Genomic DNA, 23713 nt, shown 5'->3' on the forward strand with positions numbered 1-23713 from the left:
CACCCAATTCACGTTTGTTACCGTTTTAATTCCAGAAATGAACATGTCAACCTGTCACCACGAAATTCATGCGCAAAAAATATGACAAACAACAGACCCTTCTTCCCCAGGGCCCATATGATAGACGATGAAGATGATGATGATGATCAAGAATATCATTCATCAGCATCTTGTCGATCCTCTACAACCGATCAAGATCAAGAGGTGTCATCTCGCTCAACTCACAGTACAGGTTGTTCTCATGACGGTTCATCACATCAATCTTCTCAAAGTTCTTGCTCTTCTCCCAACTCAGACTTCATTCTTGAGAAATTCCAAAAGGAACTACTAACAACTATCAAACAGTTGCAACAAACAGACGTAAAATTCAAGAATTTCTCAAAGCAGAAAATGCTAGAGTTTATGATGAACAATATTTCATTAGATGATGCACAAGATGAGGACGAAGACAATGAAACTCAAGTCTCCATTGCCGAAACGGATGTAGATTCGTCTCTTGAAGTGCCAACCAGTAGATTGAGAAAAGATTTTCACATTGAAAGAAAGGGCTTCAAGTTGGGATCTGGAGCGTTTGGAACCGTGATCAAAGGCGAGCATCGAATGGAAAACAAAATCTACGCCATTAAATTGGTCAAGTTTTCCAATGAAGAAAAGGGTGCCTCCAATTCGTGTCATTTGTCTACCAACGATAGCATTCCTGTCTCTATTGGAGAGGCCAAGGAGGAAGCAAAGAAACTATCATCTCTTCATCATCCTCGTGTGGTGAGATATTATAGTGTTTGGATAGAACCCCTTGTTGACGAAATTGACGAGCTCTTTGACCATTCAGATCAGAAGCAAAACATTACCGGCCAAAAAGTACTGTGCATGCAAATGGAATATTGTGAAACAACAATGAGACACGCAATCAAAAAAAAGCTGAAGAGAGGCGACGCATGGAAATATTTCATGCAGATATTGGAAGTACTTGTATTTTTAAGTGAGAAATCGATTGTTCACAGTGATTTAGTAAGTAATTCATTTCTGTGTTTTGGAATGAACTTGCGATTGGATTTTCAACATGTAGAAACCTGATAATATTTTCATCAATGGAGGTGAGATTAAATTGGGTGATTTTGGTCTCAGTTATCATCACAATGACAGCCAAAACATTAACGAGGATCGTGGTACGGACTTTTATATTCCTGGAAATGAATCCAGAGAAAACAATTTGAAAGTAGACATGTTCAGTCTTGGAATTATTTTTTATGAAATGTATGTATTAATGTTGAACAATCATTCGATGAGAATAATATTCAATGTGAAATCATTATTACAAGGTTAACCTATTTCAAAACTGGAACAGAAAGACTTAAAAAATTGAAAAACTTGAGGGACAACACTCACTCGTTTTTATCTCAATGCCAAGATTTGTATGAAATTGAAAAAGAGCTCATTGAGAAAATGCTTGATGTCAATATCCAGACAAGACCTTCAGCAAAAGATCTTCTCACATATTTGTGCAATCTAACATTCACATGTCCAAAATGTTCATCATCTAAACCAATGTGTGGAACTGCACCTTGGATTACCCACCTTACAGGAGTCACTCATGAGCCTCTTGTTGTGCTGGAAAAACTGCTTGAAAAGTTGAAAAAAGTTGGACATCTTCATGAAAATCCAATTCAAAATTTGAACTTGATACTGCAACAATTAGGAGGACAAATGTCTGAACAATTCACGAAAGATGTGAATGGAAATTTTTCAGCAATGGTATCCATTGATTTTTCAAACTCGCCACCAGAATTTACCTTGACAAATTTCACGGAGAGTGCTTCTTGTTTTCGAACAAAAACTGAAGCCAAGCAAGAAGCATGTCGAAAAGCTGTAGCACAACTGATGGAGCAATTAAGAAAAAACAGTTGTGACGATGATAAACAAGAGAGCTTGCGTTGAAGCGGGTTCAAATTTTGGCCATTAAATGTATTAACAAATCTGAACTGTCATCCTAATATCATATGCCTCTTTTATTGCTTGACCTTTTTCATGGATGGCTCTCCGTTTTGTCCAGTTCTTGATGGTAGAGCATGGCTACCATTGGCATCTGTTTCTTGAATTGACCTCTTCTGTTGTTGACTACTGGTCGAAGAAGAGTGCGCCGGTGAAGATCGAGAAGTGTGTGGTGATGATTTTGCAAAGTGTGCGTCTGCCAAATTTCGTGCCTTCTCCATGAGTAATAATTTGTCTAGCAACTTGGAGCCACTGCAAACTTTTACCAACTCGTCCTGAGCAACTGTGACTGTTCGAGTCACAACATATTTGCCATCCATTGGATTGAAATAAGTTTCAACGACTTGGTTATGGCTATTTCTGACATGATCCAAATTAACTTTGGAGTCACCGACGTAACAATGAAAATTCCAAGAAACTCCGTCATCGGCAATGCAGTATTGAAGAGAAAGAGACCCCTGATGGTGAGCTAGCTTGAAATAAGCAAATGCTTTCAACTCCACAACTTTTGCTTCATATTCACGCAAAAATTGTTCTCTAGAATCCAATATTCTCTTATACTTTTTGCTGTCGTACGAATCGCTTGGCAACAAATAATATTGCAAATCATCTACAGTGACATTCTCTAGCATGTTTTCAAGGGTATTTGCGACTGTTTTGAATGCATTGGGCGTGTTTTTATCCTCCCTAATAAGAAGGAAATACCATCCTCCATAATTGGGCAAATCGTATCCACACTCAGCAATAAGAGCCTCGTTTGCTTCCAATCCTTTAAATCGAGCAACAAGACTCTCTGAAATCTTTTTAACTTGACATACAGAGAATAGAGTGAGCTTTCTCTTAAATTGAAAGTAAAAATAGAAGCAGTTATCAGCAGAATTACGTGCATTCTCAACGATTGGCGAGTTGTTCACAGGACACACGAGAAAATCACATGTTAGCTTATTGGGCCATTTCCATTTCATTAAATAGTCATTGGATCCTGGCTTGAATGCGCTTAATTCTCCAGATTTAGGGGTAAATATAAGTCCATCGTTTTTGTTGTACCCCTTATAAATGTACTCGCCTGTTTTTGGATCCTCTTTGATGCAATTAAGAACTGTCATCAACTCCGTCTTGTCATAAAAGTGTTTTCGAATTAATTTGAGACTCTTTGGGGTGGGTTTTCGCAAAACTTTTTGGTAATAGTAATAGTGAGGATCAGTGACACCGCTTGTTATTTCTTTGTATCGAGTTGTCATGGATTCTTTTCGCAATGACACAATCTTATCGACTGCAGTATTTGTTTCTTTGTGAATATATTCCTTCACAAAGCTAATGACATCATAAATAGAATAGTTATATCTCTTTTCTTGAATATTGTAAACAATTTCTCCGTCCAAAATTACCAAGTCTTGATATTTAACATCTGCCATCTTCACAACCTTGCCTGAAATGGTACTCTTTGTTGGAAACACAATTTCTTCCAAGCATAAATAAAATTCAAAATTTCTGTCAAAAAAGAAAGAAAAGCACCATCCGCTCAACCTCTTCAATGTTCTCCGCGTATTTGTGTTTGTGTTCAATAATTGAACAGTGTTTGTTCTTCTATTGTAAAGAAAGTTAGTGTTTGCAAGAATTGTCAATTGAAGCACAACATCTTCTTTTGCACCTTGCTTTGCATGATGATATGTACATTCAATGGCACAGTTTTCCAATAAGTTAAATTGGTCCGTATGATCATCATCATAAACCCAACGAGGAAAATTCTTGCTGCACAGCATCATCATCATGGCACGAATTCCGTCCGACTTTTCCGTAATGTAATACTCATTGTTCCTCAATTTTTCGAGAGAGGTCCTCGATATCTGAACAGCCATAGGACCAGGAAAATGATTAGGATCATTGAGTTCAAGGTTTTTCTGCAGTATTGTTTTTAGCTGATAGGAGCCATGTTCTCGTTCAAGAGCAGCACTTGAAGTGTTATTATCAATCATCTCTTGCAAGGCTCCAAAGGCTTCATGCGCCTCATTCTGAGAGAGAACACATTGTATGAAACTACTAGATGCTCTACAAAATTCGCTTGGGTTCAAACTCTCCATTATTTCATTCAATAGTCTTTATATCGGGAAGAAAAAGTTGATGAGAAGTTCGCGCGATAATGATGAAGCAAGTATGTTGGGCCCAAAATAAAATTCGCTACTCAATTTGATAGTTGTTGTTGTGTTTTCTCTTTGGTAGCAATATCAAACAAACACAAAAAAAGTACACCACTCAGTGTGTTGTTGTTGGCCAATAGGTTCAATTTTTTTAAAGTTATTTTTGAATTTGCAAATTGAATTCTTGAAAACTTGGGAGTCACTGTTGAAATATTAAAGAGAGGTTAAAAAGCAAAACAACCAGAAGAATTGTGAGTATGACATGAGTGCAGGAATGAGTTACTTGAATTTTGTTTTCAAAAGGGGAAGAAATTCGAAGACGTACCTTACTGAAATGGATCTCAAGTTAATGAAAATGGGATGCATTCTCCATAATTTGGGATTTCAATACACCTTAGACAAATTGGTTGTTGTGTATGAGGCAACTTTTATGAGAAGTTGACATGAGTCAAAGAAGTTTATCAAATATTCAGTGTGCTTTATACTTTCGTTAGACATAAAAAATTAACTAAGGTCTAAGCACTGTCGCTCATTGTAGTTCGCTATTGAGACTGTTCTTCTTTCTCGTTTAGCTCATGATATCTACGTCTGACTGCCTATGGCGTTGATCCCTCTCTTTACAAGTTTTTCAAGAAGTGGTTCAACGGTTAACAAATATCTAACAGTGATGTCCGACTAGCCATACTAAGCACCAGCGTTCCGAGAAAACAAAGGTCTGAAACGAAATCAGACTTCAACTGTTCATACAGATACAATGTTCCATCATTCAAACGACCACAAAGATATGTTGCATAGCTTGAACGTTGTTCTTGATGTTTGGTGCAACCATTACAATAAAACTCTACTGGCAGGATAGATTTCACACTTGGTATTTCCACCTTGGTGTTCATCGTAAAAGGGAGACCCATTACTTCCTGATACATAGTTGGTAACCATGCCAATCGTTCTTGAAAGAGGCGACTATAATCTCTCTTTCGATTTCTGTCTTTTCTTTTAGGAACGTTAAAATATTGATCAATCACCAAATCCAAACAGCAGTTTCTAAATTGCCTCCATGATTCTGGATACAAGTGAGACCTGAGCTTATGTTCTTCTTTGAAACGTTTTTCATCAGCAATGCAAAGATAATACAAGTATTGGAAGTAAAACTTTGCCAGCAAAGCCAACGGAGACAGTTTTTAAACATGAAGAAGTCTTCATCCACTCATCCAAACTCATTTATTGTTTACAATACATATCATTTTGCTTTTTGAAGACAACGACCATCCATGTTGCTACTTTTCATCTCTAGCAAAGCGAAACTTTTCTACCTATCAAAATCATTCCAGTTGACATTTTGATATCTTCCAGTCACTGTTGTCTTTTTGAAAAAAAAAGAATCTCTCAGCCCAACGTTAGCATGCTGTCAGCCAGGAGCAGATTGTTGTTACTCGTTCTTCCGAACACTCTTGCCAACAAACAATACAACAAGAGCTTGCTTCCTGAGCTCTATTCGAATTTACAACGAAACCAACGAATCTTTTTCTCTCATCACCATTCAGTTACCAACCAACAACAACAAACATTATCGAACGTGAATGTTCACGAAACAACACACTACCAATCTCATCCGACCTATCAACCTGGAGTTCCACGAATTCATCCCACAGACCCAAAATGTAACGCCTTGGAAGGAGAAGTGAAATATTCTCCATTAAAGTCCTTGTGGTATGCTGGCATGTCCTATACTGCAATTATTGGTGGAATTCTCACGTTCGATCCTTCATTAATTCTTCAAGATTTAGCTGTGTTTATTGGAACGTAAGTGGAATTGTACATTATATAATTTCTCACACACTTGTTGCTTTTGAAATGTGGTTCCATTCAGTACTGGAATTTCAATTCTTTTTGGACACTCATTGGGCATGCATCGTAAATTCATTCACAATTCGTATGAATGTCCCAAATGGTTGGAATATCTATTGGTCCATTTTGGAACCTTAATGGGAATTGCTGGTCCAATAGGAATGATGAAAGCTCATGATTTACGTGATTGGGCACAACGTCAACCTCCCCAACAATGTCATCCCTATTACGGACAACAAGAGAGTTTTTGGAAAGATGCGTATTGGCAAATGCATTGCACATTTCAATTAAAACATCCTCCTCAAGTCGTTTTAGGTGAGAACATTTCACAAGATAAGGTCATTCAATTCATGGAAAAAACTTGGATGTTACAACAATTACCTTGGGCTTTATTGTTTTATGCATTGGGAGGATGGCATTGGATCATTTGGGGTATTTGTGCTCGAGTGGCTGTTTGTGTGCATGGTCATTTCTTTGTGGGATGGTATGCTCATAATCATGGACCTATTCAATCGCGCTCGTATCACGTTCAGAATGCATGTATTCAGGGATATAATGTGAAGGGATGGCCCTATCTTGGAACGAGTGAATTTGCTCAAAAATTGCAAGCGGTCATGACTGCTGGTGAATGTTATCATAATAATCATCATGCCTATCCAGGTTCTGCAAAATTGGCATTAAAAGATGATGAATTGGATATTGGATTTAAAGTGTTGAAAATGATGGAAAAGTTGGGATTGGTATGGAATTTGAAATTACCAAAGGATTTACCCTCTCGTCCAGAATTACAAAAATTAGATCAAGAATAGAGAGACGGAGGATTTTCGATCAAAACTCAAACCAATGGAAAGTATGATTGAAGACAAAGGGACCTTGTGAAGAATAAGGGAATTCACTATTATTACTGTAAAATTAAATTATAAAATATATCTGCACGTGATGTGTTACACATTTTTCACACCAGGATTCGCATCCGTTTGGAACATGGGTAAAATGGTAGATGGCTGTTTCTTTCGTCTCGAGAGTCTTAGGATGAGTGAAAGACAAACACAACCAAAGAATGAAAGGACAAGAGCAAATATTGGGAAAATCCAAAATGGTGCAGCGCTTTTCGGTGTTGCAACACCATTGTCGTTGGGTCCTTGCTTGTTTTCTACTTCATTTTCCTGGACAATGTCAATGTTGGATTTATCCTCTGAACGCAAGTCGTCTTCTTTCTTTGATGATTCTTTTTCGTCTCCGTCTTCTTTCTTTGAGTTGACTTCGTCCTCTTCTTCTTCTTCCAAACCTAGTTCATTAATTTCTTTTCCTTCAGAATCCTCGTTTTCAGCTTCTTTTTGAGAGATTGGTACAAAACCTTTTCCACTAAAGGTCATGGCAACGAAATAGGACTTGATACTCGATCCTGGTACGATCACACGGAATACAGGATCCACAGAGGTAAGTGCAAGTGTTTTTCTCTGTGCTGGATTTTTGTTCATTTCAGCGATTGCTTCATCCGATAAAAAGACTCCTTCTTGATCAGTGTTCTGTCCTCCTTCTCCTGATAATGTCACTTCCTTAGTAAAATCAAATCTCATGACACTATCTTGTTTGAATCTTAACTTTTTTCGTTCCTCTTGAACGTCATAAATTAGGTTCAACGATCGTTCTCGGATATCTGAAACTTCAATTCCTTCAGAGAAGAGATTGGAAAAATTAATTTCAACTTTCTTAGATGGATGAAGATTGATAAATCGAATAGACACTTCATCTGATGAAATTCCTCTGGTTTGTAAGGATAATATTTCAGCATTGGTAGGGAAATTTTTGTTGAAAATGTTGAATGAGCCAAGAACTTCACCATCAACCATATAGCTCTGTGGTTGTCGATTTACCAGTAGACTCTTCTTATGCATGGAAACAAAATCATCATTGCTTGTACCAATTAAATAAGATACAGAGAGTCTGAACTTGAGAGGTGATTGATCATTGTTAGCTTCAGACATTCCTCTCATGTCATCCTTCATGAGTCTTCTGTGAACAAGAAATTCAACTTCATTGTCTTGAGCAGTAACACCCATGGTATGGTCTGTGAGGATGGATACTTGTTGTGAATCAGCCATCTTCAATACAGCGCCAGAAGTTGAAGGATAGAAATGGCCAGGATGAGGTGCAGCAGGATGAATAACTCTCTTCACAAAATTAAAGCCATCATACACAATTAAATTTCCTTTGACTTTTTTTGTTCCAACTCCAAATCTAGCGACAGTTTCTGAATTTTCTGGAAGAGGAGACAGCTCAAATCTGTAATCAATAAACTTTTCTAACACGCTATCTTTCATGTTGTGAGGCAGGGTAATGTAAATTTTTACACGCTTAGTGTCTACAAATATCTTATCCATAACATTTCCCTTTGAAACGTAAACAAAGGAAAGAGATTGTTGACCTAACGGAGATGGTCCATCGTCATTAGGTCTGAACAAGTAGCTACCACTGTTTTGTGTTTTGTACTCTAAGAATTGATTACTGGTAATATGCTCTTTTCCGTCATGCTTGGTGATTACCTTATTGACATATCCGGTATTCTTGTCAATAGAGACGACATAAAAATCATTCTCGATGGTAAGGTCTCCACTGCGAGCTGAGTCCATCGACTTGACTTGAACGTTGGCCTTCTCGAACTTTGAATAATGATTTTGGTTTGGACTGTTCACATACAGCACATTGGTATCAAGTAAATCTCCTTCTGTATCCTCTTGACATTGGAAGGATATTTTCTCGAATGCAAGGCCATCAATTGAGGCCAAAAATTGTATGGTGTATGGGAATGCAGAGGCTTCTTCTTGTGGATTGTGTACATTAGGTATCACTTGATAATCTATTTTTTGACGAGATGAATCTTGGACTTTGGCATTTGTGCATTTCGTGTTCACAGTAATTATTTGCTTCACTGCATGAGATAAGCTATTATAAATGACAATAGTGTGAGGTTTTCTATCAGAAACTTCTAATGACTCGAATAATACTTTGTCCGAAGATATTTCTAGAACATGCTTGGCTAGCGATTTGTGAAGTGATCTCATGTCCTGAATGGCTGAAGCTAGTTGAGACATGTAGTCATTATAGACATGTTGCCTACAGGTTCCTGTAATTGAATCGTGATGCTGCACCAGCGACACGGTTTGTCTTGATCTCTGAATAGAATTGTATGTGTCAACCCAATTGAAAGCAGTTTTTTGATGTGTCATTTTCACTCTAGCAAGTGCATAAAGCATTTCAGTAGTGGTGAGAATAGATTCTGCAGTTCTAGCAGAACGTTTTAAATTTGGTAGAGATGTAAAATATCCTGTCCAGTAACTGTCAGGATAGTCTGCATATGGAACAAAGTCCTGTTTTACAACTGGAAACTTAGTAGTCGATCCATAGCTTTTAAACAACTCCTCAAAGTATTCTGTGGCAGTGGAGTATTGTACCTTCATTCCAAGATCGTGGCTATTGATATAATTAATAATTCTATCCATGCTAGAATATTGGGCATGAGCGTTTCTAAATTTAAAGTCATCACCAAAAGGTACAAATATAAAGTTGGTTCTATAGTTTTGTGCTCTTCTTCGCATGTCCTCAATAAATTCCATGGACTTTCTTTCCACATTTTGGTCATTAATTTGCTCAGCTCCAGGCTTTTCGAAATCAAAATTTCTTGGGCTGGAATAGTGAGTGTGTAGAACCTCTGTGAAAATTGTTTTGTTGTCGCTAATATTCCAAATAAATTCTAAAGCCCTTTCGTTTTTCATGACACTTTTGATTGAAAAGTGAACTCTATTAATTACCAGAGCATCAAAACCCATTTGACTGAATATTTGTGGAATCCTTCCATCATGCCCCTAATATTGTTGCATAATGACATTTAATATCATAACCACTTGCTGCTACTTACGAATGGATCTATTTCGAACGATTTTGGTAAAAATATCTAAAGATATTATTCAAAATTAACATACCAATTTGCCATGCTACTCTAGGTCTAATTCCAAATCGACGCAATAAATATTCGTGACCAACTGTCATTGAATTAATAATTGATGTATAGGAAGCACATGCTTCATCTGTTTGAATCCAACCACCTCCTACAAACTCGAATCGATTTTGTTTAATCATTTTCTTGACGAGTTGCTGTCTTGTGGCTGGTTGCTGCTCGAACCATTCTTTAAAGTACAGCACATCACCCCATACAAATTTGGCGTGTGGCCGTGCAATAAGTTGCTCAATGATGCTATCAAGAATGAGAAATGTTTCGGATTGATATTCTCGTACTGTTCTTAGCCATCCCTGGTCAATATGCGAGTGGGGAATGACTGTGAAATGTTTCGAAAAACAGGATTATCAATTTAGAAGATCGGATATCACTCAATTCAACTTGATATTAATATTGATTTTAGAAACGTACTGAAAACTCTCAACTGAGAAGAAGCTCCAATGACTCCTTCCCTGGAAAATATACAACAAAACAACACCACAACCAAAATTATTCCAATCAAACGATTTCCAAATCCAAATCCGTTTGTATACTGTTTTTTCATATTGTCATTCCTATCAGCTGTTGATGTATTCATTGATTTCGTAAATGATGATGATCTTGTTTGCAATCCCGAATCATCACTCATTTTTTAAAGAAGGCTTCCTTGTATGATCCAAACAACAACGATGAAAAATAAAACCTCATCGGAATGGTGAGAAAGAATCTCTCCTTCTTCACTTTGAAATCTTCATCACGAGTTCTCATTCACAAAGGCTTACATCACTCACGAGAAGTTTTTAATCCTTGTATTGGCAAGTGCAAATTTCATGTTGAAGTGAAGAAGAAAAAAATGTTGCCAACTACAAATCATCATATTGAAACTGAAATTGAGGATAGAACTGAGGATATTGCTGGCCGTAGTGGTCATGGACATCGTCATACAGTTGATAAATCAACAAGAATAATTCCAGATACGAAATTGGGTGGATATGAATTTTGGAAGTCTATCGGATCCCCTAAACATGTTGTAGCTCCCATGGTTGACCAAAGGTACGTGGAATTCCAATATTTGTTGTATTATTCATACCATTGATTGTGTAGCGAGTTGGGTACGTACTCATCACACTTTTTATTATTAATAATTGCAATCATCACCAATTTTTATTAATTTAAATATAAATTACATTATCGGACACATTGCATTACTTTCTTTGCTCGCTACTGTGTAACTATGAAACAAAATAATTATGCATGATGCTACTACCGGGATACTCTCGGGCTCAACAACAGCATTCCGAATTTTGGCACACAACCATGGAGCTCATTTAGCCTACACACCAATGTTTCATAGCAAAGTTTTCAAGAATGATGAAACCTATCGAACACTTCATTTCCAATTTTTAGAAAACGAAGGACCAGTTTTTGCACAATTTTGTGCCAATGACCCTGATACCTTTGTTGAGTGTGGATGGTTAGCATGGGAAATGAGTAACCATAAAATTTCAGCTATTGACTTGAATTTGGGGTATGTGTTGGAGGCTTCATGAATATTATTTACCAATTTACCGTAATTGTTAATTTAATGGTTAATTCGTTTCACAATAGATGCCCACAAAGAATTGCAAAAAAGGGTAGATATGGATCATACATTATGGAAAACTTTGATTTGGTATATTCTCTCATCAATAAGGCACATAAAGAATTACCAGTTCCTGTTACTGCCAAGATTAGAATTTTTGAAGATATTGAGCTAACTTTGAAATATGTTGACACTGTTGTTTCAGCAGGAGCTCAAGTGTTATGTGTACATGGAAGAACGAGAGATCAAAGAGGTCACAATCAAAATTATGCTGATTGGGAGGTCATTAAATTGATTCGAGAACACGTTCCTCAAATTCCTGTCATTGCCAATGGCAATGTTCGAATGTATCAAGATGTACTTGATTGCTTGGAATATACTGGCGTAGACGCCGTCATGAGTGCAGAGCCCTTACTTTGCAATCCAGCTCTATTCAATGGAGGTACTCACATTTGCCCTATTGAGCTTTGTGACCAATATTTGGATATTTGTGAACGCTATCCGCCTCCAGAGCATAGTTTTGTAAAGAGGCATATTTTTCACATTCTAGATCGACCAATAGGAACTCAAAATCATTTTAGAGCCATGCTTGGTAACGCCCATAACATGGAACAATATCGAAAATTTGTGAATTACTTGAAAGGCCAGAAAGAAACTCTTTACTTGGATGCTCCACAGTATGAACCTTCGATCATGGTCGTGAGAGATCCTGCAAACCATCCCATTGATAAAAAGCCAAAAGGACGAGGTTGTCAACAAGTCGATCTAAACGAAGAGGAAGCGTCCAGTGCATTGGATCGAATTGCTAACACATCAAGGTAAAGTTCGCGCCAGTCAGTTCAACTACAAGGAGATTTAAAATCTCTCTTTGCCAATTTTGAGCACATAAAAAATGCAAAAACATTACAAAGTACCTCTGTTAGACGAATACCATTTGTTTGTGGAGGAGAACAGTGAGAGTATTGTCATTCCGAGAGATGGTGGGGATGAGCTGTCGTTTTATTTGGAAGAAAACTTGTTGGGAGTAATAATTCCAGCTCTGCAGGAGCTGTTGAAAGATTCCTCAATGGTGGCATCTCCAGAGTACGCAAGTGACGACATGAAGCAACAAGAACATACAAAATCAACAAATGTTTATTCTAAGGTGGATCCTCTCAGTTGGATTGCCATGTACCTTATTCGAAATAATCCCAAACATTCATCGGAAATACAAAATCATCCCTATTATAAATTATTGAAAGAGCATGTGGAACATATTCGACCCTTAGTGGAGCAGAGCAGAAAAACATTACAAAAATCACAAGAGGATATCCGTCACGAAATCAAAGACTTAGCTCTTCAAAAGTTTAAAAGCAAATAATATTAATTCGGATTTACACATAAATTAATTTCCAGTCCCATACATCTTAAATAATATTCAAACATAAATTATTCAAAGTCAAAAATTGAGGTAGCATATCTGCCGGAAATATTTAGAGAATCCAAGAAAACGTCAGCTTTTCGATTCTTTTCCAATTCCACTTTGAGATCTTTGGATGTAAGAGATTCCACTTCTTTTGTCATGGCCATAAGAGTACTGTCTGAGTGAGTGAGAAGCTTTTTTGGACCGCTCTGAGCAGTTCCACTATTGGAAAACTCAGCTGCTTTCTTTGTTTCCATTCGAAGTCGCTTCATATATCTACGAGCAAGAAAGGATCTCCATTGGCTTTGAATTTTTGTGGCTGCTTGATCCCGCAAGGCTCTGTCTTCCAAATATTTGACATACATTTCCTCAAGGAAAATTAAACGATCTGCTTCCCTTAATCGTTCCATATATGCAAATGATAAATTCATCTTCAACACTCGAGGAATATTTTGTAGGGCGCTGTCTTCACTGAAACGTATAGTGTGCTTCTTATCATTGTCTCGTTTCGATTGATAATGTTGAACAAGACTCACAGCACTATGTGTTTTTTGTTTTCGTTCTCCTTTTTCATTCATAATGTCATTGACATAATCGTTGAAGGACAGTTGTGAGTTTTGTCGAATGTCATCTGGTAGTAAGAGAGGGTTAGAATAAACGGAAATTCCAACCACTTCAAAGAGAGGAGCTAATTCTGTCAGCTTTAAAAAGTCGGTATCATTTCTCATTTTCAGCATGTAGTTTTCTCCATTGTACAGAAAAACGGTCTTTTTAGTGAGCTGACTTCTCCATAAAATTATGGATTCTACCAACTCTATTGTTACATCTCTTAGATTGGCCACAATGGTTGGTATTTCATTTTTGACCATTGGGTCCTGAAGCTTACTCATGAGCGAGGAGCTTCCAGGTCTATATCCATTGAAATGCATGGCAATTTCTTTGAGTCGCTTAATATACACTTCTCGTTGTTCCAAGCTTGTCAACACGCTGTGTTGAATGGAGCGAACTCCAGTTAATCGTGTAATTTCTCTGAAAATATTGACATAATTTATGAGAGTCTCTGGATAAAAATGTCTCTTTGAAAATTCTCTCCTTTCAGAGTCCTCAATATTCATTTCGTCCCACAAGTTCTCAATGAGGGATCGCGTACGAAGAAATATTTCTCTGAGAGAATTATCGAATATTCCCATTTGTTGCTTTTCTCTCTTTTTCATGTCAACAAGTTCTATCAATTGATTGAGCATGAGATTTTCAGTTAAGGAATTGAGTTTGTTGTTCGTAGCTTTCTTTAGAAAAGATCCCATTCCAGCTTCATCCACTTTCTCATTAGAATTATTTACTCCAGTTAAATTCTGGAGTTTTGCAGTTTCATCCTCTGTTGGAGTTTCAAAATTTCCAACTTCTCCCAATGCTGACAAGGGATCATTGTCATCCAGTGACTGTTGTTGATACAGTAAAGCTTTTGGACCCAATTTCTTTTTGGTCAAGCTGGACAAGTCACTCAAATTCTTTTGTGCTTCATAGAGAGTTCTTGTCAAAATTTCATTGAGCTGTCTCTGATTCTTTTTCAAGTTCTCTTCGTCGGCCCTTCGATCATAAATATTCATGATGGTATATTCAATTTTTTCATTTCGGGTAACGACTTCCTTAGCTCCAAAGTCACTTCTGGATTCTAATCGAGAAGTAAAGGTCTTGGGAGTGACATTTTGCCCTTTCGGAAGCATGCTTCCCGATATTGGATTGGCATGGAACGCTTGTGTCTTCATTCTTATTTGTATGTATATTCTTTAAAGCGAGGTTCCAATAGTAATGATGAACCAAAAGATTTCCGATTTGCCCTTGCTATGAATTTCAGGCTAAAGATGAGATAGTTGTGGTGTGTTGCAATCGTCGTAAATTTTCTTTTGTAACGGTTATTGAAATTCAAATTTACAAGAGAGATCAGCACGTGCTTGTTGGTGTTTCAAAGAGACGGAGTTCGTGCATCAATCAGCCACGCTTGAACTCGTTTCAATGAAATGATATCTTGAGAGTGGTCGATCGATTCGTGTTTGATCTATGGAGCCTTCTTGTTTTCAATTCAACACGAAAAGTGTGAGCAAACATGTTTGACTCTCATGACCCGAACCAGACTGCCGAACAGAAACAAAGCATCTACGGATTTGGCGCCAAATTATTTCAAAAAAATAACGAGAAACGATTCAAGTGGTTCCGTAAACCTCATCATCATCATCAACAGTTTTGGTTGGAAGAACAACCCGTTCATCAGTTGTTACCGAAATTGAGAATTATAATCTAGTAATACATGGTGATATCATTGAAATAAGCCGAGCCACCATCATCAATTATTTCAACGACAACAATTCAGAAATGAGTCATATTAAGGACAGCGGAGTAATGTTAGTGAAGAATGGAATAGATAAGAGAGGAACGTATATAATGATGCCTAACCCTCCATCCAATTCCATTACTTCTCCTGTTCAGCAAGTTACTTCATCCACAACATCGGCCCATCATAGCCCACCACGAAAATATAAAGCAAATAATCATCCAGTGGTACCGCCTCTGGAGATTGATCAGCTAAACAGCACGACATCAATTCTGAATGCCCTAATATCTTCTGAGGAGCTGAATCCTTTTACGGAACCAAATACAGCTACAGCCATAAAAAAAACCAGCCTCAACATTAACTTGAATGGGGTGTCATCATCATCTGCACGAGTAAAACCGTTGGCAGGACCTCCCTCAAGCAGAGGAAACAGAAACTCATTGTCCAATATTGCCAATAGTGCTAGATCCAACTACAAAACAACATCTTCAACAACCAATAACAATAATGCTGCCTCGTCCACTCTTACAACACCACGCTACCAATACTACCAAGTGCAGCCTCCTCAGATTGGGAGTATGATTTCTACCACATCAGTCTCAAAAAATGGATCTCAAACACCTCGTGCCACAAATACGAGTCCCAACTCAAAACCCAAGCTTAAAAAAACTCCCTCAAAAAGTTCAACAAGATCCATCATTAAGAAACCCTCCGAACCTTCTGTACCAACGGTGACAGCTAATCTTGGCATGTCATTCATTTCTCCAAGACCACCTTTAAACTCAGCTCGAAAGCCATCCCAACAAAATGTAGTAACGACCACAACATCAGCCGCCGTAGTGTCTCAGCCGCCTCAAATTACTCCAGATGAGCAATCCGCTTCTGTTACTGTTCCAACAGGAGGCAATGCAAGAAGATATAATTTTTCTCAAATACCAACAATTCAATCATCCAACAATCCACCTCCAGCCTCTCATCATCAAAATAATACGGTCGGAAGCCTAAAGCTCAATCTTAATTTACAACAGCAACATAAGGAGCCTACCATAGAATTTGAGGGCTTTGGTTCTGGAGTACCAGAATCTGTAAAAACTGCTCGGAATGTATCAAGTAAGCCTCAAGCAACAATGCCTTTAAGTGCTAGAGCTTCAAACTATACGGTAGATACCTCTTCCAATTTCCAACAAGGAATATCTTCATATGCTAAAGAAGAGAAGCAGCAGACTATTTATGATGTTAGTACAACATCAGGACACAGCTCACGGGCTTCATCTTCTAAATCTATACGAGGGCTGCCAAACACAACTGTAAATCTGAAGTTTATGGATCCTATCACTCCTGCAGCTGCTCTCAAGTCATACAGCGATTATTTAACGGATTATGAACAATCAGAAATTTTAGATTTCCACAAAATCTACTGCATTGGAAGCACTGCCAGAAAAATCAAAGGAACTGTAAACGCAAATGAAGATATGAATTTTGGATATGATGACGAAAGAGGAGACTACAAACTGGTACTTAATGATCACATTGGATATAGATATGAGGTTGTAGGATTTTTAGGAAAGGGAAGTTTTGGTCAAGTTGTAAAAGCCCACGATGTAAAGGAAAACAAGTTTGTGGCCTTGAAAGTTATTAGAAATAGAAAACGTTTTCATGCACAAGCTCTGGTAGAAGTTAAAATTTTGAAACATTTGAAGGACAATGATAAGGAAGGTAGACATCACTGTATCGAAATGTTGTCCTACTTCACGTTTAGAAACCACTTGTGCATTACATTTGAGTTGTTGAGTATTAATCTGTATGAATTCATCAAGAACAATAATTTTCGAGGGCTGAGCTTGGGACTAATAAGGAAGTTTGCATTGCAAATTTTAAACTCGCTGCAATACTTGTATGAAGAAAAAATCATACATTGCGACCTCAAACCAGAGAATATTTTGTTAATGTCGCCATCTAAAACAGATATCAAAATGATAGATTTTGGTAGCTCATGCTTGGAAAATGAACGAATTTACACTTACATTCAATCTCGCTTCTACAGATCGCCAGAAATCATTTTAGGAATTTCATACGGAAGAGCTATTGATATGTGGAGCTTTGGGTGCATATTGGCAGAGTTGTATACTGGATATCCATTATTTCCTGGTAGAAACGAGTTGGAACAATTATGTTATATCATGGAAGTAATGGGAATGCCATCCAAGAAATTGATTCAGCTGAGCACTCGAAGGAAAAAGTTTTTCGACTCCAATAATCAGCCTAGGTTAGTTATCAACAAGAAAACCGGAAAGAAGAGGATTCCTGGAAGTGTGACGCTACAACAAGCTCTTGATTGTCCCGACAAAAAGTTTGTCTCGTTCCTTGAAGGTTGTCTTAGATGGGATCCTGCCGAGAGATTTACTCCCGATGAAGCTTTCAGACATGAGTGGATATTGGAGTCATTAGCGCCCGTGAGGCCACAATACTCTCTAGAATCAAAGCAGGAGGAACGAAATGAGAATGACTACTATATTTTAGATAATAAGCATCATGTGTTACCAGTAAGTGTTATTGATTTTCTCTAACTCACCTTTTCAAAATTTTACATTGAATGTTATTCATGTCATGTAAATATTATGTACAATATGAATTTTCCATGGAATTCAAAAGCCAATTGGAGGCCAAGATTATTAAATTAATTTTTCAATGCCGACAACCGTTTTTGGAGTTCAATATCATCTTCATCTTCAACAACCTCTTCAGGCTCTTCAGTTTCCAATTCTGTTTTTCCGACTTTGGTTGATCTCAATTTTTTACCAAGCACTTCATCCAATACTGAGCTAACTTCTTCGTCGGCAGCTTCTTCAACATCCTCATCTTCCAAAACATCGTCCATCATATCGTCGACCATTTCTTCAATGAGTCCTGCCTTCTCCATTTCTCTTGACATATTTCGAATGGTCTCGTTAAGTTCTGGTAGTTTCATCATTTGATTCATTGCTTGCATGACTTCTGTACTTTTTTTCAATGCTCCCATCACTCGTAACTGTTGCAATTGTTGATCAAGTTGCAATATCACGGAATTAATTTGGGCTTTTGTTTTGTGCAATCGCACTTTTGATTTTCTAGTCTTGATTAATTCTCTTGCCAATAATTTTGCTCCGTCTTCTTGACCTTTCCGAAGTAAATCCTTGATATTCTTCTTTGCTTTCACTTCTTCCATTTCAATTTTCCGAATATTTCTGTCCATGTTTCGAACTTCGCCTCGCAAATTTGATTTCCATTCTTTGGCTAATTCTTCTGGTGTCTTTTTATGAAACACATCGAGTAGACCCATGATGTTATAATGAATAATTATTCGTTCAAGAGGATGATCCAATAATAATAACAACAATAATTGTTTTAATAGTGAACAAGATCCGATGATCGTTGTTGTGGCTTATTTTTTGATGATGATGGTTAGAAGTCTTTTTGAACCAACAACAAAAAATGTTTTCAGAGCGCTCTCGGAGCTTGTTGGACTGGTGTTGGCACACAAGCCTTTTCATCTTGAGATATTTGTTACATACCATCTATTTAATTTCGGAATGGTATTACTCCAACTTCTCCACGAGTGATTGGTTCAACCACTCGACGAACCGCAAATTCTCAAAACCAAATTCCAAAGACTCGCCAAGAAGAGTTTGTATCATCGGAGCTGGAGTTTCTGGATTGGTTCAACTCAAAACGTTATTGACTGATTTTTCAAATGTACCTTTTGAGGTCATGTGTTTTGAAAAGAGTGATCATGTTGGTGGATTATGGAGATTTGATGCAACCAAAAAACATGAGCAATTTTCTGAATTTATCCATGCAGATCGTGCTTCAAATATGAAAACGTCATTCTCTCATGATAGAGATTGGGAACACATTTCTCCCATGTATTCATCATTGCATACCAATACGAGCAGAGATTTAATGGCATTTTCTGATTTTCCAATGAATGAAAATGTCCCTGATTTTCCTTCTAGTGAACAAGTCTATCAATATTTAAAAGATTACACTCAACAATTTAATCTTGAAGAACATATCCAATTTAAAACGGAGGTGATAAAAGTGTCACAACAGCCCTCACGCAATAATACAGTATCCACCTGGTTTGTTACAACCAGAAACGTAGATAGCGGAGAAGTTACTGAGAGAGAATTTGATGCCGTAATTGTAGGAAATGGAAGAAACAGCAAACCAAGAATTCCATCATTTTTTCGAGATCTTTCATCTACATACAAATTTGGAAAAGTACTTCACTCGAAATATTACCAAGATGATTACGAGATATTTAAAGATAAGACAGTACTAATTGTTGGAAGCGGTTCCAGTGGAAGTGACATTGCTTCAAGAATAGCTCTCGTTACAGACAAGACATTTATTTCCGTTCACAAAGGTGCTGCACTATTACCGAAATTTCATGATGGAAAGCCAATAGATCACAATCCAATACGAAGACGATATTTTCAATTTCTTCCTAAATCAATACAGACGCTTCTTGCCAATTATTTCATCAATAGCAAGCTGCCAACGTCGAAGCAATTTTATCCATTCAACCACAACACAAATCGAAACCATACTGTAGGATTAAGCTCTGAGCTAATTATTGAAATTGGATTTGGAAGAGTAAAGGTGTTACCACCAGTAACATCATTTACCGAGATGGACATTTCATTTGAGAATGGCAAAAAATTGGTTCCAGATTATATTGTTCTATGCACCGGCTATGATTTAGATTTCCCATTCCTGGACAAGGATGTTTTGAGAATGGACCAACACTGCTCAAGGACAACCATGCTCTATGAGCACATGTTCCACATGGATCAACCAAATTTAATATTCCTAGGATTACCTTTTACAGTTCATCCTTTTTTAGTATGGTAGGTTAACAATTATGTACTTCAATTATTAATTTTTGGCATATTATTTGAAGCGAATTGCAAGCTCGATATGCAGCAATGGTTCTCTCCGGTCTCTGCTCAATCCCTTCAAGAAATGAAATAATTCTAGCAAACCAAAACAAAATCTCACAACTGGAACAAGCAGGAATTGACTCAGTCAAATTTTTTCACAGAGAATTTCATTTAGAGTATTGCGATAAAATTGCAAGACTTGGAGGATTTTATGCTCATCCATTCAAATTTGAACACTCGCCTTATTTTATGGACTTGATGTTTGGTCCATTGTATGGATATCATTACAGAATCGAAGGCATTGGTCACATGGCGTTGGAAGAAATTGAACGTGTCATGAAAATGTACAAGCAAAGAAACAGCTCTTATTGTGAAAAGACTGACAAGCAAAGATGACATTTCCAAATTCGCGCCAGCAAGATAAGAGGCCTTCTTCATTCTCAGTTGCTCCTCATTGCACAACAGTCTTCTATTGCTTCTTACTACTGCATCATTGGGGAAAAGTATATCTATCCTGCTTCTCTTGTTGTATGCATGGCATCACATACGCGTTTGTTAATGTAAAGGCAAGTAGGAGAATTGTTTCGAACCCCGTGAATGTATCAAGTAATTCTTTCCATTCCTTACAGCGCTTTTCAGAAGTTTTGTCCATGAATTTTTGAGTAGTAGATGTAAAGAAAAGTATATGTTGTGCTTGACATGTACATTTGCGTCACCCATAGCTCACCTCTAGATGTCGGTTGTGGGTTGGTTCTCCGTTCTAAGACCTGCACGACAAATGTGAACAACGATTTAAAAGTGTGAAGTTGGAATTGACGTTGAAGTATTGAGAGCGACTCCGCCACATCCACAATTTGGTGAGGCAGCCCAGCAGCATCAACTTTTGATTCATCCTTTCGAAAAAGAAACAACACAACAACAACACATAATCTAAACGACCATTGTTGCAACCTTGTGCGATTCGGTTGTGAAAATTCATCCCATAGAAGAGCTTTAACAAACTTTGAGTTACTTGGTCATTGACTCCAATCATCAAGATGGTTCCAATAACATCATCCTTGTCCTCACTCAGTGTTTCTTCATCAGAAAGAACCAATAACCAAGTCAATGATGATCATCTCATTCATTCTCCGACCACATGTAGAGGTTTTACACAAGATTTTACTGTTCGCAACAACCACGCTTCTCATAGAATGAAAGGAAAATGTCCCAATCATCGACTTGTCGTTCATCAAGAACAAACACAACAGAATGAACATGTAGTGGTCTATCCACCCACGAGCAATTTATCAACAAATATTGGTGGATCACCATTGAAAGGTTGTTATCCACCAATGGAATATTCACCTACAACAGTCAAATGTCAAGATCAGCAACGTGAATACCAAAACAGTAACAACATGCAAATAATGGCAACTAGTAGCAATCCCGTCAAAAGGTTCAGCTCTGTAACACCTTCCAGTAACAATCTCAACAACTATGCTTCATCAAATTCCATTTCATCCTCCACGACACACAACGCAAGCAATTTCGCCACTTTTCAACATTCACCTCAAATTATTCGATGGAATTACAAAAAGACCTCCTCTCCTCCTTCCATTATTTCATCCTCTTGCATGTCACCTTCTAACAAGATTTCAAAAAAACAACATTCCAAATTTGTGAATTATGGCTCCAGTAGTGGTCAATTGTATTTTATTAACCAACCAAACAACACCACTCGTTCGAAATCTGTAACAACACCACCTGCGTCATCACCTCTCCTTCCTCCATCTCAAAATGTTAAAAAGTCACCCCAACCATTGCATACTCGTCGAGGAAAAATTAAGGAATATGTATTTGTAAAGCAGTTCAAGAAGGAAGACTTGAATCAAGAACAACAAGAAAAAGCTGCATCACCCATGTCTTCTTCATCCAATAGTGTTTCGTCATTGGGAAATTCACAACAAGAAAAAGACCTGGATTTCCCTCGATGTACTTCAATGAACAACCATTCACCCATGAATACAACGAATACGGACAGTATCCATGTAGTAATTGCAAATGATTCGTCGTTGGTTCCATCAATTTCAACCTCTGTCGAGAATAATGGAACGCAACACAAACCCTCCATGGTGAGAACATCCATCTCATGGGCTGAAATTTTGAATTGAATTATTCAATGCCATTGAGGGGACGTTTTACATTAAAGTTGTTGGTCATTAATGTTGTCTTTGGACATGGTTTCAACAATTTTACATCCAGGATTTGAGTTCCAAGACTTTCAAGATCCCGTCCATAAAATCAAGAGAATTACCAATCGTTTCCCTTATTACAAACCTTGTTGACTAGCTCGATAATTTGAATGATTAACATTGAATTCTAAGAAAATATCGTTACCAGCAAAAGAAATCACGGTGAGAACATCCATCTCATGGTCTGAAACAACGTACCACGGATATGTACAGGCAAAAAGGCTACAGCACTGCAGGTTCCCAAGTTGTCTCCAACCTCAGTACTGGTGCAGCTCGACGATGCTTAACTTCTCAAATCGGACGGGATGAGGTGCATTCATCGTGATATGGCCGTAGCCATCCAAAACCAAGTTTTCATTCCATTAAACAGCACTAAGGCAATTCTTGGTTGTGTTTGCCTAGAAATGCTCCAAAATAACACTGTTCCCATCTCTTTCGGTACAATTCATCGCTATAGTTGTTGACATATCCATGAGATTCAAGGGCTTGTGAACAGATTTCTTCATCTTTCTGAGACACGAATGGCAAGTGTTTCATGACGCCACTATGTTGTTTCACTGCCTCTAAAACAAATTCTCTATCATGCACAAATTCAGGCGTCATGAAACCCCCGCTAATTTTGATTAATTGAAGTACAAAGTCTTTGTCTATTTTGAGCTCTGGGGAAACGTGTTGTAGCGCAAACGAAGTGTCGATAATTGCCTGCGTCACAACTTGTTTGTCTTTTTTAAGATCGTCTGAGGCATATCGTAATGAATCACCATTGGCTCTCACAGCGGTCAACATAACGTCCTTGTCATTCCTCAGTTCTTGTGGCACGTACTCAAGCGTATAGTTGGTTTTAACTGCTTCCATGACAATATCCTTGTCATGCTTGAGCTCGTCACAAGCATCACGCAGAAAAATCCCTTTTTTCTTAACCGCATATAACATTACTTCCTTGTCGCGCTTTAACTCTGGTGACACATACTCGAATGCATCTACATTTTGCTTTAGTATTTCCATAACAAAAGATTTGTCATTCTTGAGTTCGTTTGAAGCAAATTCCATCGATCCCTCATCTTGTTTTACCGCATGCATTACAACTTCTTTGTCGTTTCTTAGTTCATCAGAAGCAAGTTTTAAGGCAACTCCACAACGTTGCACAATGTAGATCATGACTTCTCTAGAGATTGGAAAGAAATCTGTATCCCGTTGTTGTTGCTGATCGCTTTAAGTTGGTCATTGTGGAATAGCAATTAACCCGGTTAAATACTTTCTTGTAACGTTTGGAAT

General features: G+C 37.7%; 12 protein-coding genes across 12 annotated transcripts; 7 read left to right on the forward strand and 5 right to left on the reverse strand.

Moving 5' to 3' along the window:
- Positions 1-81: 81 nt before the first annotated feature.
- On the forward strand, positions 82-1935 carry C9374_008841 (uncharacterized protein; the record flags this gene model as incomplete). Its single annotated transcript, XM_044698962.1, has 3 exons — positions 82-1008; positions 1067-1254; positions 1320-1935. The coding sequence occupies 3 exons, from the start codon at positions 82-84 to the stop codon at positions 1933-1935; spliced, it is 1731 nt and encodes a 576-aa protein (XP_044545018.1).
- Positions 1936-2006: 71 nt separating this feature from the next.
- C9374_008842 (uncharacterized protein) lies at positions 2007-4070 on the reverse strand (the record flags this gene model as incomplete). The annotated part of the gene is made up of 1 exon (XM_044698963.1): positions 2007-4070. One exon carries the CDS (start codon positions 4068-4070, stop codon positions 2007-2009), a length of 2064 nt encoding a protein of 687 aa, XP_044545019.1.
- Positions 4071-5526: 1456 nt separating this feature from the next.
- Positions 5527-6781, forward strand: C9374_008843 (uncharacterized protein; the record flags this gene model as incomplete). The annotated part of the gene is made up of 2 exons (XM_044698964.1): positions 5527-5927; positions 5995-6781. 2 exons carry the CDS (start codon positions 5527-5529, stop codon positions 6779-6781), a joined length of 1188 nt encoding a protein of 395 aa, XP_044545020.1.
- A 135-nt stretch (positions 6782-6916) lies between these two features.
- On the reverse strand, positions 6917-10618 carry C9374_008844 (uncharacterized protein; the record flags this gene model as incomplete). Its single annotated transcript, XM_044698965.1, has 4 exons — positions 6917-9838; positions 9892-9899; positions 9956-10309; positions 10402-10618. The coding sequence occupies 4 exons, from the start codon at positions 10616-10618 to the stop codon at positions 6917-6919; spliced, it is 3501 nt and encodes a 1166-aa protein (XP_044545021.1).
- A 63-nt stretch (positions 10619-10681) lies between these two features.
- On the forward strand, positions 10682-12373 carry C9374_008845 (uncharacterized protein; the record flags this gene model as incomplete). The annotated part of the gene is made up of 4 exons (XM_044698966.1): positions 10682-11022; positions 11074-11081; positions 11263-11497; positions 11578-12373. 4 exons carry the CDS (start codon positions 10682-10684, stop codon positions 12371-12373), a joined length of 1380 nt encoding a protein of 459 aa, XP_044545022.1.
- Positions 12374-12443: 70 nt separating this feature from the next.
- On the forward strand, positions 12444-12911 carry C9374_008846 (uncharacterized protein; the record flags this gene model as incomplete). The annotated part of the gene is made up of 1 exon (XM_044698967.1): positions 12444-12911. The coding sequence occupies one exon, from the start codon at positions 12444-12446 to the stop codon at positions 12909-12911; it is 468 nt and encodes a 155-aa protein (XP_044545023.1).
- Positions 12912-12979: 68 nt separating this feature from the next.
- Positions 12980-14719, reverse strand: C9374_008847 (uncharacterized protein; the record flags this gene model as incomplete). Its single annotated transcript, XM_044698968.1, has 1 exon — positions 12980-14719. The coding sequence occupies one exon, from the start codon at positions 14717-14719 to the stop codon at positions 12980-12982; it is 1740 nt and encodes a 579-aa protein (XP_044545024.1).
- Positions 14720-15323: 604 nt separating this feature from the next.
- On the forward strand, positions 15324-17849 carry C9374_008848 (uncharacterized protein; the record flags this gene model as incomplete). Its single annotated transcript, XM_044698969.1, has 1 exon — positions 15324-17849. One exon carries the CDS (start codon positions 15324-15326, stop codon positions 17847-17849), a length of 2526 nt encoding a protein of 841 aa, XP_044545025.1.
- Positions 17850-17959: 110 nt separating this feature from the next.
- C9374_008849 (uncharacterized protein) lies at positions 17960-18601 on the reverse strand (the record flags this gene model as incomplete). The annotated part of the gene is made up of 1 exon (XM_044698970.1): positions 17960-18601. One exon carries the CDS (start codon positions 18599-18601, stop codon positions 17960-17962), a length of 642 nt encoding a protein of 213 aa, XP_044545026.1.
- Positions 18602-18753: 152 nt separating this feature from the next.
- C9374_008850 (uncharacterized protein) lies at positions 18754-20600 on the forward strand (the record flags this gene model as incomplete). Its single annotated transcript, XM_044698972.1, has 2 exons — positions 18754-20171; positions 20225-20600. The coding sequence occupies 2 exons, from the start codon at positions 18754-18756 to the stop codon at positions 20598-20600; spliced, it is 1794 nt and encodes a 597-aa protein (XP_044545027.1).
- Positions 20601-21241: 641 nt separating this feature from the next.
- On the forward strand, positions 21242-22357 carry C9374_008851 (uncharacterized protein; the record flags this gene model as incomplete). The annotated part of the gene is made up of 1 exon (XM_044698973.1): positions 21242-22357. The coding sequence occupies one exon, from the start codon at positions 21242-21244 to the stop codon at positions 22355-22357; it is 1116 nt and encodes a 371-aa protein (XP_044545028.1).
- A 453-nt stretch (positions 22358-22810) lies between these two features.
- C9374_008852 (uncharacterized protein) lies at positions 22811-23518 on the reverse strand (the record flags this gene model as incomplete). Its single annotated transcript, XM_044698974.1, has 1 exon — positions 22811-23518. The coding sequence occupies one exon, from the start codon at positions 23516-23518 to the stop codon at positions 22811-22813; it is 708 nt and encodes a 235-aa protein (XP_044545029.1).
- Between the last annotated feature and the right edge of the window lie 195 nt (positions 23519-23713).

Source organism: Naegleria lovaniensis (genome assembly GCF_003324165.1).
Source record: "Naegleria lovaniensis strain ATCC 30569 chromosome Unknown tig035, whole genome shotgun sequence".
NCBI lineage: Eukaryota > Heterolobosea > Eutetramitea > Acrasida > Naegleriidae > Naegleria > Naegleria lovaniensis.